The 16716-nt window shown below is 34.5% G+C and overlaps 3 protein-coding genes across 16 annotated transcripts in view; 2 read left to right on the top strand and 1 right to left on the bottom strand.

Moving 5' to 3' along the window:
* LOC145726911 (uncharacterized) overlaps positions 1–320 on the bottom strand; it is a 43051-nt gene extending 42731 nt beyond the window's left edge. For 10 of the 11 annotated variants that reach the window (XM_081976202.1, XM_081976209.1, XM_081976197.1 and 7 more), the window contains exon 1: positions 208–320. The gene's annotated coding sequence lies outside the window, so the exon portion shown is untranslated. The remainder of the gene's footprint in view (positions 1–207) is intronic. The other variant, XM_081976208.1, reaches the window with a different exon arrangement.
* A 493-nt stretch (positions 321–813) lies between these two features.
* On the top strand, positions 814–2391 carry Yeti (yeti). Its single transcript, XM_081976218.1, has 5 exons — positions 814–969; positions 1043–1350; positions 1455–1723; positions 1777–1997; positions 2054–2391. The coding sequence occupies exons 2-5, from the start codon at positions 1134–1136 to the stop codon at positions 2160–2162; spliced, it is 816 nt and encodes a 271-aa protein (XP_081832344.1). The 5' UTR covers positions 814–969; positions 1043–1133; the 3' UTR covers positions 2163–2391.
* Positions 2392–4250: 1859 nt separating this feature from the next.
* On the top strand, positions 4251–16713 carry whd (carnitine O-palmitoyltransferase whd). 4 transcript variants are annotated; one of them, XM_081976658.1, is made up of 14 exons: positions 4251–4468; positions 4659–4827; positions 4881–5017; positions 5070–5346; positions 6827–7122; positions 7176–7403; positions 7466–7670; positions 9471–9604; positions 9694–9759; positions 10028–10093; positions 10600–10778; positions 12303–12556; positions 15612–15923; positions 16167–16713. In XM_081976658.1, the coding sequence occupies exons 2-14, from the start codon at positions 4687–4689 to the stop codon at positions 16260–16262; spliced, it is 2391 nt and encodes a 796-aa protein (XP_081832784.1). In that variant the 5' UTR covers positions 4251–4468; positions 4659–4686; the 3' UTR covers positions 16263–16713. The 4 variants fall into 4 exon arrangements, with proteins under 4 accessions (XP_081832784.1, XP_081832783.1, XP_081832786.1 ...); XM_081976657.1 differs by having other exon boundaries at positions 4669–4827; XM_081976660.1 differs by lacking the exon at positions 10028–10093 and having other exon boundaries at positions 4252–4468; positions 4669–4827.
* Positions 16714–16716: the final 3 nt, after the last annotated feature.

A 16716-nucleotide genomic window follows, 5' to 3' on the forward strand; every position in this document is an offset into this window, starting at 1 on the left:
CGAACCCCCACACATCACAAAAATCATTATGTGGAGGTATAATTTGCAAAAAATAAACTAAAACGCACTCCCGAATGTCGGCGATTTTCCCCGTTAATCCGGGAAACTGGTGCACAAAAATTGTTTACTTATGTTCACAATTAAACAATGTTACCGTTTTCGGCTTTATTTTATGGCAAAAACCTTTTATTTATCCAAAATTCTTACATTTCTCAAGGAAAAATGACACCACCCCAAAAAACAGATGAGACACTTTCAATTTTTAACGTTAGGTGGCGCCAAAACATCATTGGTTGTTCTGTCACTAGTGTCATTTCAGTGTGAAAATTTTCTACTTATTTTTTTTGTTGTTTGGTAAACTAGTGATGGGCTATTATTACTGAAAAGGTGCCAAAATCCATGAATGACAAAATCAACTAGGTATAAACAAAAAAAAAAGTTTAATAAATAAAACGAACCCAAAGAAACAAACTTATTAGGTATTTACTACTCAGAAGTGTTAAAGCCAGAAAGCTAAACAAAACAACATGTCTAAGTCTACTTCTAGTTTTAAAGCTGAAAAATCTACTAATCAACATAAATTACAGCTTGGTAATTAACAACATTTTTGACTGCTTTAACTAAGACTACTGACTGATTTTCCAGTCGGAGATAGTTTTATTCCATTTAAAACCAATAGTTTGCATCATATTTACAAGACAGAAATGGCTCTGCAAGTTTTCTTTTTGTAGAATTGAACAGATTTCTAACCTGAAACCAATCTATAAGATGATTATCGATATCGATATCCGTTTTCACCAAAAGAATCTTTGACAACACAATACCGACCGACCTTGGCCAGTGACATTTGAATTTGAGTATTTGACATTTGACAGTTTTAAATAATTGATCCAGAGAAAAGAGCATTTTATTTCAGCAAATTGAAAGGTTTTTTTTCTATACAGTTAGTAAGAAGAATACTAATTTAATGTAAGTGGGATAATATATTTTTTAAATAGTAAAAGCAGATTTACCCAATAAATATTTTTACTTCTTTTTTCAGCTCTTAAATCCATTGAACTATACTACTCTATAATTGACCTCAAGAAGAAAATCTCAATTTTTACATAAAAGTACTCCCAAACTTCAAGAAAATGAATGCTGACGAATTTCTCGAAGATAGTGACTCTAGTGACGAAGATTATGTACCTGAGACCAAAGTCGAAGAAGCTCCATCTGAAGAAGAGTCAGATGGTGACCAAGAGGATGCCCTGTCTGGTTCTGACTCAGAGTCAAAATCTAAAGGTAAAAAACGTTTGAAAACAGACAAAAGGAAGAAAAAGAAAGCTAAAGGGAGTACACCAAGTGAAGGTAAGTGTATGCATGTCAATATTTGTCTATTCTCCTGTATGCCTTTGGTTGGTTACTATGATACATTTTTTGTATCCCTAGTCAAAATGATATGTGTATTGCAGACTCAAAAAACATAGAATCACAAACAACACCTGACCCTAAAGAAGAAAAAAAGCAAGTTGAAGACATTTGGGCTGATTTCATAAAAGACACAGGTTTTAAAAGTAAAAGTGCCAAATCAGATTGTCCTAGCCAATCAACTAAAAAACAGGAACAAAATACTAGACCTGCACCTTCACCCTCAAACAACCAAACTAAAGAAGCTAACAAAAAAGTGAAAGTTACCCAGATATTTGAGTTTGCTGGGGAAAAGGTTGAGGTTGAAAAAGAGGTAACAAAACTACTCTACCTAAAGTTTTTGAACTAGTAGAAATGTGTTTGAAGGTAAGTGTGGACTCTGCAGAAGCCCGACTTTTGCCATCTAGCCACTCTAAAGTTCCTAATAAAAAACCAGGAGGTCTCAGTGGAATTGGTGGGGTTTTAAGTCAATTAGGCAAGAAACAAAAAATTAGCACTTTAGAAAAATCCAAACTTGATTGGGACAGATTTAAGAAGGAAGAAGACATTGAAGAGGAATTGCAGACTTACAACAAAGGCAAAGATGGGTAAACTTACCAAACAACACTTTGTGTTTTAAGTACAATAATGTTTTTTTTTTTAGCTATCTGGATAGGCAAGACTTTTTGGAGAGAGCTGACTTAAGAAGGTTTGAAATAGAGAAAGAAGTTAGAAATGTGGAAAGAGCTAAAAGGTTTAACAGCAGTGTATAATTTACACTATAACAGAGACCTTGAGTGGTGCTCAGCCCTGTCTAATAATATATTTCAGTTTTAAAATATTTATATTTAAAACCAATCTGCATTTGAATTACTTTATAGACAGCATTCCAGATCTGATTTTCCTGTCAAAAGTTGTACAATCTTTACATTTAAATAATTAAGAATTAAGTATTAAAATTGACTTGTATGACTAAAGAAATATACACTTTTTGGTTCCTTATCTTTGTGTTCAATTCAACGTTTTGACACTCTGTCACAATCACATAATTTGATTTGACATTAAATCAAATTATGGTCACTATAATGTAAATTGACGGTCAAACTATAATTTTTGTCAAATTTCATCCTGATGTTTGATTCATTTCTTCAACTCCAGTAGGGAATGTGGCAGAGATGTAAAATTTTCGGTAATTTTCCGGAAAAATTGGAAAATCTGTAAATTCAAACATTTAAGTAATTTTTTACATTTTTGTACTATTAACTTGAAAATATTTAGACAGTTGAGGTTAATTTTGAAAATAGAATATTTTCATATGAAATTTCTTGACAATTCTAGTTTTTAATTTTTCAAGGTAAAACAGTGCATGGTAACAAAAAAGTGTATAGAAGGTAAAAGTTGCATTCCATCGAGGTACATTTGTGGTAAAAACTGCAGATTTTTAACCTGAAACGTTCCTGAGATATTGATCAAAAACTGCAAAGAACGAGAGTCAACTTTGACGCCCTCTAGCGGCTAAACGGGGCAACTTAGCCGTGCCTGCGCTCAACGTCACGTGATAGCTCCATTCATTAGCTTTTTTTTGTTTTACCGTGTGTTTATACAGGGTGTTTCAAATAAGCGAGTTATGAACGATTTTCTGGAAAAGGCCATCAAAATTTCGCTCAAATTGGGAATTTCTGCATTCGAGGAGGGCGGTCAAAGTAGGGCTGCTACAGCAAAAACAATTGAATAACGATACAAACATTTTACATCAAGTAGATTTAGAATTTGACGTAGATTCAAAAAATCGAATAAAAAATTATAAGTTTGGTTTGTTGCTTGGAACACCCTGTATACTGATAGGAATAAAGTATATGCAAATATCTACAAGATTCATATTTGGTATTTTTTTTATAAAATGGAAATTAAACAAGTTACAAGGATGTTGAAAATTCATTGAATCACCCTGTAAACTACTCCATTGTATTGTCAATAACTCGATTATTTTGACAATTATAGGGTGGTTCCATATACCAATTTGTAGCCCTTGAAATCCTCTTTTGTCCACCCTGTATAGCGTTTTTACTTAAAACGTCACATAACTGAGATTTACTGTTAAAACTGAGTTGTTTGTTGTAAAGTTTGATTTTGACAGTTTTTACTGTGACAGCCCGTAACTCTGTTATTTTGACAGTTACAGGGTGGTTCAATATACCATTTTGTAGCTCTTGAAATTGTCTTTTGATCATCCTGTATACCATATCTAGTAGAAATGTCACGCTACCGAATGATTGAAGCGTTTATACCGGGAATGTGTTGTCCAGAAAGGAGAACATATAGAACATCTGTTCAATTAAATCAGATTACTACACCCTTGCATAAAATTATAAATAATATTTTTTTAAAAATTCATATTATTTGGAAAAGTGTTGGGGTTAGGTGTACAATATTTTTCAGAAAGTTTCCGAAAATTTTCCGAAAAAAAAATTGGAAAATCTAAAAATTCAAAAACAATTCGTTTTTTAATTAATTGTACAACAATCGAGTAATTATTCAAATAAAGTTTAATGTACTTTTAATCATTATGTCTTAAATTATCTCATTAGATTAGAATGCATGATAAGTTTGACAATAACAATGACAAGTTTGGCAGTTGTTTTCCTTATCAAGGAAATTTTTTATTTAAGCATAAAGTAATTTTCCGGTAAATTTCCAAAAATGGAAATTTTCCAATTCGAAAATTACCGCTTTTACATCTCTGGATTGAGATCACAGTTCACAGTTGCTGGTTGCAGAAACATTTTCTAAATAGTTGGCAACATTGCATTGGTTGATTGACAAGTGACACTAGACGTTAAGGCAGTAGTAAAACGTTGCCACATCTATTGTTATTGTAAACGAAAGTCCCTGAGTGGAAAGCAAGTAAACTTTTCCTCATTAAAAATGTAATTTAACAATAGGAAAAAGCCGTGTGTGGTTCCGAGTTCAATTGTGTTTGGGATTTACGTTAACCTAATGGTGTTCTTTAATTCATGGTGAATTAATTAATATAATACTGCATTAATTAATCGTCGCAGACTTGTGCTTACGTGCAAAGGTTGGTTGAGTGTTTTTTTTTCTAAAATAGTTTTAAACTATTCATTTCTTCGTATTTTCAGATTGTACACTATTAACGTTTTAATTAATTAAGGTTTTAAATTGCTTAAACGATCTGAAATGATTACTTCCACATGTTTTAATAATACAAATAAAGAGTCCCTATTGGCTTCTGTCTACATTTTTGCTAGTTATTTTCAGATTTAATTTAATCAGACCATGGCGGAGGCCCATGCTGCAGTCGCTTTTTCATTTTCAATCACCCATGAGGGATTTGACGTAAATTTTGATAGGGAAGTTTTACATTTGGTGTGGCAGAGTGGAGTTAGGTCATGGAAAAAACGAATTGCCAGATTGCTGGTAAGTCTTGTAGTAAAGTAAAATCCTCGAATATTTCAGTTTATTTCTTTCAGAACAATGTCCACAATGGGGTCTATCCGGGCCATTACAGTTACCTGTGTATAATAATAGGAATTGTATCAGCCATGCATCTTGGTGGTATAAAAGCACCACTAAATCTACCTACTAAAATTTTAAGCATCTGCCCCTCGTAAGTATATAAACCACTGAGAAAATGTACAAAAGAAATATTGAATTTTCAGACAATCACCATTATGGCAACTGGGGGCTTGCACTTTATCCTCACTAACCTATTGGCTATCAGGGGTTTACTTCTTGAGGTACTCCCTCAGACTATTGTTTATGTATAAAGGTTGGATGTATGAACTTCAGACTAGAGACAGTCAACCATCATTAAAGACCAAAATATGGATTCAGTTGGTGAAAATTTTAAGGGGCTGGAACACCCCTAAATTGTATAGTTATCAAAGTACACTTCCTAGACTACCTTTGCCTTCAGTACATGATACTATGACCAGGGTAAGTGATTTTGTTTGTTTTGATATTGTGTGTTTGTTAAGTTGTTTGTTTATTAAGGTTACAAAAATAACACATTATAAAGTCAAAGAAGGTAGTGAAATTTCTATATTCAAATAGACCAGACTTTCCAAACTTAGGTTTTTGTTATTTTGTTAATAATGAATCAATGCATTTTTTAAAACAGCTATTTATTTAAAAGTAAGACATAAATGTGATACCTTATTAAAGTACATAAATGAAAGCAAAAAATTACTGTAATGAAATTAATGACTGACTGATTAACTGTTAATGAGTGAATAATATTTGTTAGTAAAAACCAATGTGCAGTGTGATTTATCCAAGCAGTAGTACTATTTTGGATTGGTAATTTTGCGTCACCTCTGCGTGAATTTGACTGACAGCTGTCAGGTGACGTAAAAAACATATCAGTTAATGTCATAACTGTTAAATCTAACTCTATGGAGCTATAAATACAACTTGCAATGCGATTTAACAGAGAAATACAACTAATCTGCATATTCCAATTGTATGTTAGCACTGAATGAATTTTGGCAATTGACAGCTGTCAGTTGGCGTAAGAAACATATTAAAGATTTACTTAGCCTCGTAAATGTCAACTTTGAAGTGTAAATACAAGGTACAACAGTTTTGCATTTGATAGTTTCATTCATGTCACTTCTAAACGAGTTTTAATAGTTATAACAAATGTCACCTGACAATAAGCCACAATGTGAAGTGACATTAATGCTTGTTTCCCCCACACTTTCAAGTTGATTTTAAGTACCTACAACTTGAGCTATGTTGAGGTTTGAATGTGACAGGGTGCAGAATAACACAGTCTAAACTCAACTTATCTAAGCTGTCCTTAAACTCAATTTAACCAATGTTGGAGAAACGGACATAAGTGTCATAAATATCAAATTTAACGTCATAAACTGTCATTTAATGTCACACTGCCAAATTTAACTTCACAGAGTTACAAATAACAATTTGCTGCGTGATTTATCAAAGAGATGCGACTATTTGACAACATTTTACAGTTTTACGGCACTGTTTAATGAGTTCTGACCGCTGTCAGGTGCTAAAATCTTGCCATTAAACGTCGTAGCTAGTGCAGTTGGTCAATGTGGTCTACGTTGTTCCAACCACACAAATTGAACATTTCTTGAGCTTTTCGATATTGCCAAAATGACTAAATCAGGAGTTTTTGCATTGGCAACGTTGAATTGGATGTAATTTTACAAAGGCATCCTTTTCTTTTTATTTTTGGAACCTACATGAAATTTTAAGCAATATTATTTATATCAAATATTTAGCTGTACTGTTAGACCTGTTTTGAATCTATTTATGCAAATTAAATTTGAAGACAATGTTTAAAATTCCATGTTTTTTTTCTGGCAAACAGCAAGCATTGAATCATAACTGACAAATAAAAAGAGACTTACGAGACGATTCAATCTATAGTAAATTATTTCTGTAGTATTTGAGAAGTGCTCGTCCACTTCTGGATGACAAAACGCACGCAAGAATGGTAAAACTGGCTGAAGAATTCGAGCACGGTATAGCCAAAAAGCTTCAACGATATTTGGTGTTAAAATCCTGGTGGTCTTCAAATTACGTCGCCGATTGGTGGGAAGAGTACGTGTACTTACGTGGTCGCTATCCTTTGATGATCAACTCGAATTTCTACGGGATTGATGCTATTATGCTTCATCCTACCACTAATCAGGCAGCCAGAGCCGGATCAATTATTAATTCACTGTTGATGTTTCGTAGGCAAGTTTAATTAGTAAACATCTAAAGTTCATCTTATTTGGTGATTTATTTAGGTTGTTAGATAGACAGGAACTGGACCCTATTTTAATTCAGGGTTTAGTGCCTTTGTGCTCTTGGCAATACGAACGAATTTTTAACACTACTAGAGTACCAGGTAAAGAGGCTGACAAAATTTTGCACTTTCCTGACAGCAGCCATATTGCCGTGTACCACAAAGGACGGTACTTTAAAGTGTTTATTCATCATAGAGGACGAATATTAAGACCCCCAGAAATTCAAATGTAAGTCTCAACTGGTGGTTAAATGTAAGCAATTATATTTAAAAAAAAAATGCATGAAACAGGCAAATTGAACAAATTCTAAAAGACCAATCGGAGCCTCAACCTGGGGAGGAGAAATTAGCGGCATTGACTGCCGGAGTTCGAACCCATTGGGCCCATGTTAGAGACAAATATTTTTGTCGGGGCGTTAATAGGGCTTCGCTGGATGCCATTGAAAAAGCCGCCTTTGTTGTGGTGTTGGACGACTTTCCATACGAGTTTGATATGGTAAGTTTTAGTTAATTAAATTAATTGTGTTTCCTAATTTTCCTGGTAACATGGGAAAATTAAAATCTATAAGATATTTTGGGTCTGATGCTAATTAAAGGCAAAGTTTTGCGTTTTTACTATTCTCATGAAAGTTCAAAATTTGAAAAGAGTTTTTGAGAGTAAAGAGTTTTAGTTTAGTAGACTTTTATATGTCAACGGATAGAAAATATAATGGGCTTTCCAATAGGTGCTTCATTTGGCTCCAAAGCCAACTAAACTTCTTTGAGGGATTTTTTTTAAATCGGTCTGTTAATATTTGGCACAAACCTAGCACAGTGAGTGTCAAATTTAGAGCCGTAGCAAAACTGTAGAAATAAAAATCATTAAAGTCGATTTTCGCTTGCACTAAGTGGCCAATATAACGCAAAACCCATTGGAATAGTGGTGGCTTTTCAGGCAAATTTGACCCTTACGAAAATTGCCATTTGCAAAATCGGTTTTTCAAGAAATTTCTATGCATTACATCGTAGTAGACCTAGTAGCTCATGTAACCGTGTTTTCTTAATTTTCCAGGGTCAAATTAGCCCTAACAAGTCAAAAAGTGTTTCTAGGGCACCCTGTCTGTAAACCGTAAATAACACGCGTATTTTTAACACTTTGTATATACTTTTATATGTCGATGGACAGCCAATGAAATAAGCTTTCCATTGACGTAGAAAAGTCGGTTGGTTAGTGGTACCGTTTGGCCACTAGAGGGCGTCAACTTTTACTAATTTTTTTGGTGTATCCTTTTGTTTAATATTCAAAATCCGCTTAATTGCACTATTTTGATAGTGTTGATAGTGTTTTATACGTCAATGGAGAGCCAATGGAATGAGCTTTCTAAAAACTTCTCAACATGGGTTGATAAGTTAGATGGTTTGGCCGCTAGAGAACGTTAAAGTTGACTATCTTTTTTATGACTTTTTTCGTGCATCCTTTGGTTCAATCTTCAATAACTCGTTTATTTGCACCATTTTTAGTAATGTTTTATACGTCAATGGATAGCCAATGCAATGGGCTTTCTAACAGTCTCCTAATTTGAGTGAGTAGGTTAGACGGTTTGGCCGCTAGAGGGTGTCAAAATTGACAAATTTTTTCATGACTTTTTTGGTGCATTCTTTCGTTCGTTAATAACTAGCTTATTTATCACACTTTGTATACACTTTTATATGTCAATGTATAGCCAATGAAATAAGCTTTCTACGACCTATAAAAGTTGATGGGTTAGGGGTACGGTTTTGTCGCTAGAGAACGTAAAAATTTTTAAAAGTAAAATTACAAAGTTCATAATTTTTCATTGTATTCCAACGGAATTCATTGAAATTACCAAACTTTATTTATGTTTAAATTATAATAGTAGGTGTATAAAAAAAAATATTTTATGACTTTTTTTTATAATATAATTTAGACGTTCCCAATTCTATTAATAGTTTTCAAAATGTACCAATGTACCTCCAGTAATGCCCATTAATTATTCCATAATTTCCGTGCGGGCGCACAACACGTTTTTTATTACTCCTAATAGAGATAAAAATACAGTGTTTTCAAAGAAGTTTAATAAAAATTATATTTTTAGTTAGGGTCAACAATTAAAATTTAGTAAAACTATTGTTTTTTCAGTTGAAAATAGTTTGCAGCATTTTTTTATCACTTTGCCTTAATTTTTTTCTGAACCAGTATACGATCAACAATTCTCCAGATGTTGTTTCTTGACAAACCAGATTTCGAGCCTTAAAACCCTGTATAGAGACTACAGCCTGTTTTTTCTATACCTAGAATGACCCTTCCAAACTAGACAGATACGGTAAAGTGTTGCTGCACGGACGAGGCTATGACCGTTGGTTCGACAAGTCTTTCACCCTGTGTATAGGAAGCAACGGTAGATTAGGTTTTAATGCCGAACATTCATGGTAAGTAATTACATTATACAGGATGTCAACACACAAGGAGGGGGGAGGGTCGTTTGCAAAAAAAATTTGAATAATCCTGGAAATTATAGGGCAGACGCAGCTGTGGTGTCCCACCTATGGGAATGGGTAATCACGGAAGAATCGTACGATCCCCGGTAATTTAAATTCTGAAAAAAAAAGACTAATTTGCCCCCCTTTTTTAGCTGCTTGCTTCCCTATGGTTTTGGCATTTGTACATATAAATACTTAGACTTGAAACCCAAGTAAACCTGTCAAAATCAGAACAAAACCGAAGGTTTACATGGGCGATTTTTTTATGTAGAACTCCTTAACAGTCGTCAACTCCTTAGTGACATTATTTTTCTTTAACTCACACACCGGTGACTGGATTTACCTCCTTTTTTTTTGGTTTCGACTTTGTAGGTCTGACGCTCCAATTCTAGCGCACTGCTTGGAATATATTTTGCTTGAAGAGGCTGAAACTCCACGGTAAACATTTTGTTTCTGTTTTGTTTTATTTTTGCAATGCTCTCTCAATTTTTCTTTTAAAGTAGCGTCAGGGAGCTTATTGGTAGTTTATAAAGTTATGGCCATCAGGCCCGTATTTCTTCATTGCTTAGAGGCGTGCGTGACCTACAAAAAGAGCACCAGTTTTTATGTTTTAATACGAGCATGCTCCCTGTGTTTTAGCTAACAATTGTTGTAAATAGAAGTTAATAATTCTGCTAGTAGTAGACTTTTATGATAATTTATATTAACAGTGTAGTACTTTAAGATTTGGTTCAAAGCAGCTGTAAGTCATGAATTTGTCTGAGTAGAATACTTTTTCTACTAGATAAGAATTAATTTAACAGTTTATGACATACAGCTGAAATTTGTAAATAATTAATTTAATTTAGTGTCTTTATTCGTATGATTAGGGTGGGATTATTGTTAAAGATTGTCCCACCTTAATAATAAAAGAACGAAAACTTAGGGATAACTTGATGGTTTAGATTCGACGATAACGGTAATACGTTGGGAAATCCCGAGTTTACTCCTCCGCCTCCCTGCCGCCTAAGCTGGGAAATATCATTCGAGTGTCGTAATGATATTGAAGCCAGTTTAGACTTAGCCAATCGGCTAATCGAAGATCTCGACCTTAGGATATACGTACATGACCGATATGGAAAAGGTATTTAAGTTTTTCTCCCATATTGTATTTCATTACTTAATTGCGAAACAAATGTGTTTCATTATCAACGTTTTCGTCGCTATGGATAACGTTTTCAGAAAATTTAACTCGCAAATAAAAACAACTTGAGCTATAGAAGTAACTATACAGGGTGTCCCACGACGAAAGACCTCGATTGATATTGGAAAAAGTATAAATAGGAGAGTTTTGAAAATTTGGTAGGATACTGATGTGGGCATGCCCAATCCAACTAAAATATTTTCAAGATGGTTGCACTTCCGCTTATACCGGAAGTCGATCACAACTTTCTTATTTTAAATAGAACACCCTATATATTATTACATATTTGGATTCCTCACAAAATTCTGACCAACTTTTGTATAGAATGCCCTATGCCTATCTCTAGCCGTTTTCGAAATATTTGATGTTTTTCCAAAAAAGTGACAGTTGCAACGCTCAACATATTTTTGTACTATGTTAAAACCGTATTTCATTTTGCAATGAAACTTTGGGTTATTGTAAATAAAGGATCGTTTTATTAAACTGAGGGTGCGTAACGACTCATTTGTATACAGGGTCGTCAAAAAAAAATCATAAACTTGCCACTAAAAAATATGAAAAATCTCAAGTTTTTTAAATGGAAACCCCCATTTTTTATGACGGAATCATTTTGAGCATTAAAAATTACTATAAGTTTCAATTTACTTGCCTATACCTAAATCCAACCCATTTCGTTTTATTTGAGAATAAACATTTTTTTATTATGCTGCACAGTTTTTCGAAATATTTGATGTTTTTCCAAAAAAGTGACAGTTGCAACGCTCAACATAACATGCTTTGCAGTTCTCCAATATCACCGTGTGTCAAAAGCATGGCTAACTAGAGTACCAACTAATCCCAACCATGCAGCCTAAAATATCTAAAATATTCCTATCTAAAATATAAAATATCCTATCTAAAATATTTTTACTTCCCTATACCTATCTTGCACCGTTTCTTAGATATTTCATAAAAATAGTAAATTTGTCAGCAAAATTCTCAAGTTCTGAAAGGTTTGCTTATGTGACTTTTTATTCTCAGTTAGTCAATACCTCATGGTTGAAAAGTTCAAAGACTGAAAATACAGAAAATACCTACAGGGTGGTCAATTACCTTTAAGTCGGATGGATAGAAAAACTGTCAGAAGTTCGTTTTTTTAAATGCAACCACCAATGTATTATGGTTTGTAATAAAAGAACATTAAATTTAGAACAATTCTAGGTATACTCTTCCTATACCTAACTTATTTTGCTTTGATCGAGAGCCACTTAAGGTACGGGATCTCTTTTTGGGGTGCGTGCTCTGCTGGGTTGTTTTTTTTTAACTAGTCGAAATCGGAGGAAATACAGGTTGTTAAAGTGAACTAAACGTATTAACTCTGTTTATTTGGATCCAAGTTTTTTGGGGATACTTGGATTTTAATTAATTTTCATTGACGTATGACCACTTAACCCTGTTTTAACTTGACGTTATTTTTATCTTTAGGATTTATGAAAAAATGTAGTCTTAGTCCGGATGCATACATACAAATGGCGTTGCAGTTAGCTTACCATAGAGACGCGGGCAAGTTTTGTCTTTCTTACGAGGCCACTATGACCCGATTGTTTAGAGAGGGTAGGACAGAAACGGTCCGTCCCTGCACTGTCGAATCCTGTGCCTGGGTCAAGTCAATGGAAGATCCAAAGGCATCGGTGGAGGAAAAAGTAAAATTACTTCGAATAGCTTGTGAAACACACCAGGTACGTACTTAAATAATTATTGTAACTTACGTAATTACCTATGAATGAAAAAATTTGATGGATAAGCATCAGTTTTGTCAACAACATAATATTAAAAATTGAAACGCGCAAAACATTGTTTATTAGTCATTTTATATACAAAACTACAACTCATATTCTATAAGGGGCATACCTAGAGCCCTTAGTCAAACTCACCTTCATTTTCCGGTTATTTCGAGCCTTTGGTGCATGAAATGTTGGATAATCCTGCACCTCTGGGCCCTTAACCGTCGTTACCTTTTTCCTAGAGTTTGCACTAAACAATCCGGCAGAACTTTCACGCGTAACGGTCAAAGCCATGCCAGGTCTGTTTAGCCACTCTGTCAGTTCACGTTTTTCGTCCTTAACCGCATCTCGAAGAGTTTTCCTTAAAACGGGATCTCCTCGAACGATGTTACCGAAAAAGGACGTACTCCTTACTGTTGTCAATAGCGACTTTCCATCTAGCGCCCGCAAAATGAGGCACCAGACCTCGACCGGGAGGATTGGAAGTAGCGCTGTGCAAGCAGAGACAAATGGTACGAGTCGGTACATGTTGATGCTTGAGCAGTCGAAAAAATAATGATGAACTGGGATTGTGTGGCCTCTATTTATACTAGAGATGGGAGCGCGCATGCGTGACGGAGGCGGAAGGCGACATGTTACTGTGTGCGCTGATCAGACAGAGGCCTCTTCAGTTGTCCTAAATCTCCGAAAAATCGTTTTAAATGGCCAGAAGTCTCTACAAGTGTTTTAACCGTTAGAAAAATTGTTCCAAATGGGTAGAAGCATCTAAATACTTTTGAAAACTCTTTTTTTACCACGATTTACCAACAAGATCGCCATTAGATTTTAATAATTTTACTTTGTGTATTGTGTTACTGTGGAAAAATAATTTTAATGCTGTTTTATATAAATGTTATGTGTGTAAATGCCTCCGTGTATGTCTTCAAATGAGTTTTAGTGGAAACAATGTAACACGGAATCAAAATAAACAGCGTGTCCTGAGGATGCGGAAATGAATTGAATTGAAATGAAAACGTCTTAAAAATTGTCAAGTGCCTTTACAAGAGTCCTAAACCCTAGAAAAATTGCTAAAATGGGCAGAAGCCTCTAAATGCTATTGAAAACGTCCTAGGAATTACCAGAGAAGACTCTACAAGTGTCTTAACCCTTAGAAAAATCGTTTATAATGGCCAGAGGCTTCTAAATACCATAAAAAAAATTCTAAAAATTGTCAGAAACCTCTTCAATTGTGCTAAACCTTAACAAAATAGTTTAAAATGACCAGAAGCCCCTAAATACTATCAAACACCTCCTAAAAATTGTCGCCAGAGGACTCTACAAGTGTCCTAAACCTCCGAAAATCATTTAAAATGGTTAGAAGCCTCTACAAGTGTCTTAACCCTTAGAAAAATCGTTTATGATGGCCAGAAGCTTCTAAATACTATCGAAAACCTCCTAAAAATTGTGAGATGCCTTTACAATAGTCCTAAACCCTAGAAAAATTGTTTAAAATGGGCAGAAGTCTCTAAATACTATTGAAAACAACCTAAAAATTGTCAGAGGCCTCTAGAAGTGTCCTAAACCTCCGAAAAATCGGTTATGATGGCCAGAAACTTTAAATACTATCAAGAACCTCCTAAAAATTGTCAAGGGCCTTTACAAGAGTCCTAAACCCTAGAAAAATTGTTTCAAATGGGCAATTCAAGGGGCAGAAGCCTTTAAATACTATTGAAAACGTTCTAAAAATGTCAGGTGCCTTTACAAGCGTCCTAAACCGTAGAAAAATAGTTTCAAATGGACAGAAGCCTCTAAATACTATTGAAAACGTCTTAAAAATTGTCAGAGAGGACTCTACAAGTGTCTTAAACCTTAGAAAATCGCTTATGATGGCCAGAAGCTTCTAAATACTATCGAAAACCTCCTAAAAATAGTCAGATGCCTTTACAAGAGTCCTAAATCCTAGAAAACTTGTTTCAAATCGGCAATTCAAGGGGCAGAAGCCTTTAAATACTATTGAAAACGTTCTAAAAATGTCAGGTGCCTTTACAAGCGTCCTAAACCCTAGAAAAATAGTTTCAAATGGACAGAAGCCTCTAAATACTATTGAAAACGTCTTAAAAATTGTCAGAAAGGACTCTACAAGTGTCTTAAACCTTAGAAAATCGCTTATGATGGCCAGATAAGCTTCTAAATACTATCGAAAACCTCCTAAAAATAGTCAGATGCCTTTACAAGAGTCCTAAATCCTAGAAAACTTGTTTCAAATCGGCAATTCAAGGGGCAGAAGCCTTTAAATACTATTGAAAACGTTCTAAAAATGTCAGGTGCCTTTACAAGCGTCCTAAACCGTAGAAAAATAGTTTCAAATGGACAGAAGCCTCTAAATACTATTGAAAACGTCTTAAAAATTGTCAGAGAGGACTCTACAACTGTCTTAAACCTTAGAAAATCGCTTATGATGGCCAGAAGCTTCTAAATACTATCGAAAACCTCCTAAAAATAGTCAGATGCCTTTACAAGAGTCCTAAATCCTAGAAAACTTGTTTCAAATCGGCAATTCAAGGGGCAGAAGCCTTTAAATACTATTGAAAGCATTCTAAAAATTGTCGGAGGACTGTACAAGTGTCCAAAACTTTATTAAACTATCGAAAATCTTCTTACACCTACGAAGATTCTAAAAAGTTCATTAAAAGTTTGTGCTACTCACATATTCTATCTGAAAAACTTTTCTTTGTTTAATGACACTTTAATTAATGTTTCCTGATGTGGACTTATTGGAACTTTTGCACTCTGACACCATTTTTCCTTGAATAATAATTGAGAAACAAGCAAAGGGAGAATTAATATTCACACTAAAACAGACATCACAAGCGCTAAACGCGACCGAACTGAAACGTGCCTCATGACGTCACACGGCACTTCGAAATTCGTCATATTAGGGCGCTTGGTTTACGTCTAAACTTGCGTACATCGGTCTTATTAAGTAATCTTGACTTTACTCGATTTTGAATTTAGTTTTTTATTTTTCAAGAGGGCGGTAAAAGACGCAATGTGCGGTAAAGGTGTCGACCGGCACATTTTTTGTCTTTTTGTCGTCTCCAAGTACCTGGAAGTGGAATCGCCCTTCCTGAAGGAGGTTTTAAGTCAACAATGGCGGCTGTCGACGTCACAAACACCTCACGGTCAGACGAAAAGGATGGACCTGAAGAAGCACCCCAAGTGCATTTCGGCAGGTGGTGGTTTCGGACCTGTTGCCGACGACGGTTACGGCGTTTCCTACATTATCGCCGGCGAGGATCTGTTGTTCTTCCATATATCGAATAAGAAAAGCTGTCCGACAACGGTAAGTCCAATTCACCATGCTTTTAAACGATAAAGTCATATTATTATGCTTGTGTAATCAATTGTCTTAACGTAATTTCTTGTATTTTGGGAACCACTGGCCTCCTAGATCCTCCGACTTAACGCTATTGAATATTTTTTCCGTCCAACATCCAAACAAAAAATCATCTTCAATCCCACTTATTCCAATTTAACCTTCTTCTGTATATTACACAACATGGATTAAATAAGCTGAATTTTCCAGGACTGTCATAGGTTTGCACGTAAAATTGAGGAGGCGCTGACCGACATGGAGCAGCTCCACGTGCAGTACAATCAAACAATCAAAAATACGGTTTAGTTTTTATTTTTAAATATTTTTATACTGGTCAAAGCTGTGTTGTTAAAGTTATTCATATTTTAACTGGGGTATTAAAAACTATCCCCGTTATTTTTTAAGTACCTGTCGAGTTATTTACTTGCTGTATAATATTAGATTTTTACAGTACTTAATCATTATTATGGAGACGCGTTTTTGTGGGAAGAATTATAACGAGCGTTAATTTATTTGGAGAAGGAACCATGATGCTGTCGTAATATATTTTTTAAATTCAACAGGAGTTTATACTTTTAGTTTTTTACAAAAAATACAAAAATAATTGATAAAAGTCTGTAAAATTTTTTCGTTAGTGAAATTATTTATATTTTTATTTACGACAGCTTGATAAGCTGGGACTAAATTGGTTTAGAATAAATAAAATATTGTTGATTAGTTGATTGAATAAAAGACCCTTTTGACTGAACCAACTAAAGAT

The sequence above is a fragment of the Ips typographus genome, linkage group LG3 (assembly GCF_016097725.1).
Source record: "Ips typographus isolate SLU linkage group LG3, UJ_Ityp_2.0, whole genome shotgun sequence".
In the NCBI taxonomy this organism is placed as follows: Eukaryota; Metazoa; Arthropoda; class Insecta; order Coleoptera; family Curculionidae; genus Ips; species Ips typographus.

What these genes read in the sequence shown, in the direction of transcription:
- Yeti (XM_081976218.1), top strand. Translation starts at nt 1,134, where the DNA reads ATGAATGCTGACGAATTTCTCGAAGATAGTGACTCTAGTGACGAAGAT. An exon ending in AGGTTGAGGTTGAAAAAGAG is followed by an intron (nt 1,724 to 1,776) that starts GTAACAAAACTA and finishes ATGTGTTTGAAG; the next exon opens with GTAAGTGTGGACTCTGCAGA. An exon ending in TACAACAAAGGCAAAGATGG is followed by an intron (nt 1,998 to 2,053) that starts GTAAACTTACCA and finishes TTTTTTTTTTAG; the next exon opens with CTATCTGGATAGGCAAGACT.
- whd (XM_081976658.1), top strand. Translation starts at nt 4,687, where the DNA reads ATGGCGGAGGCCCATGCTGCAGTCGCTTTTTCATTTTCAATCACCCAT. An exon ending in GAAGAGGCTGAAACTCCACG is followed by an intron (nt 10,094 to 10,599) that starts GTAAACATTTTG and finishes TTGATGGTTTAG; the next exon opens with ATTCGACGATAACGGTAATA. An exon ending in ACATGACCGATATGGAAAAG is followed by an intron (nt 10,779 to 12,302) that starts GTATTTAAGTTT and finishes TTTTATCTTTAG; the next exon opens with GATTTATGAAAAAATGTAGT.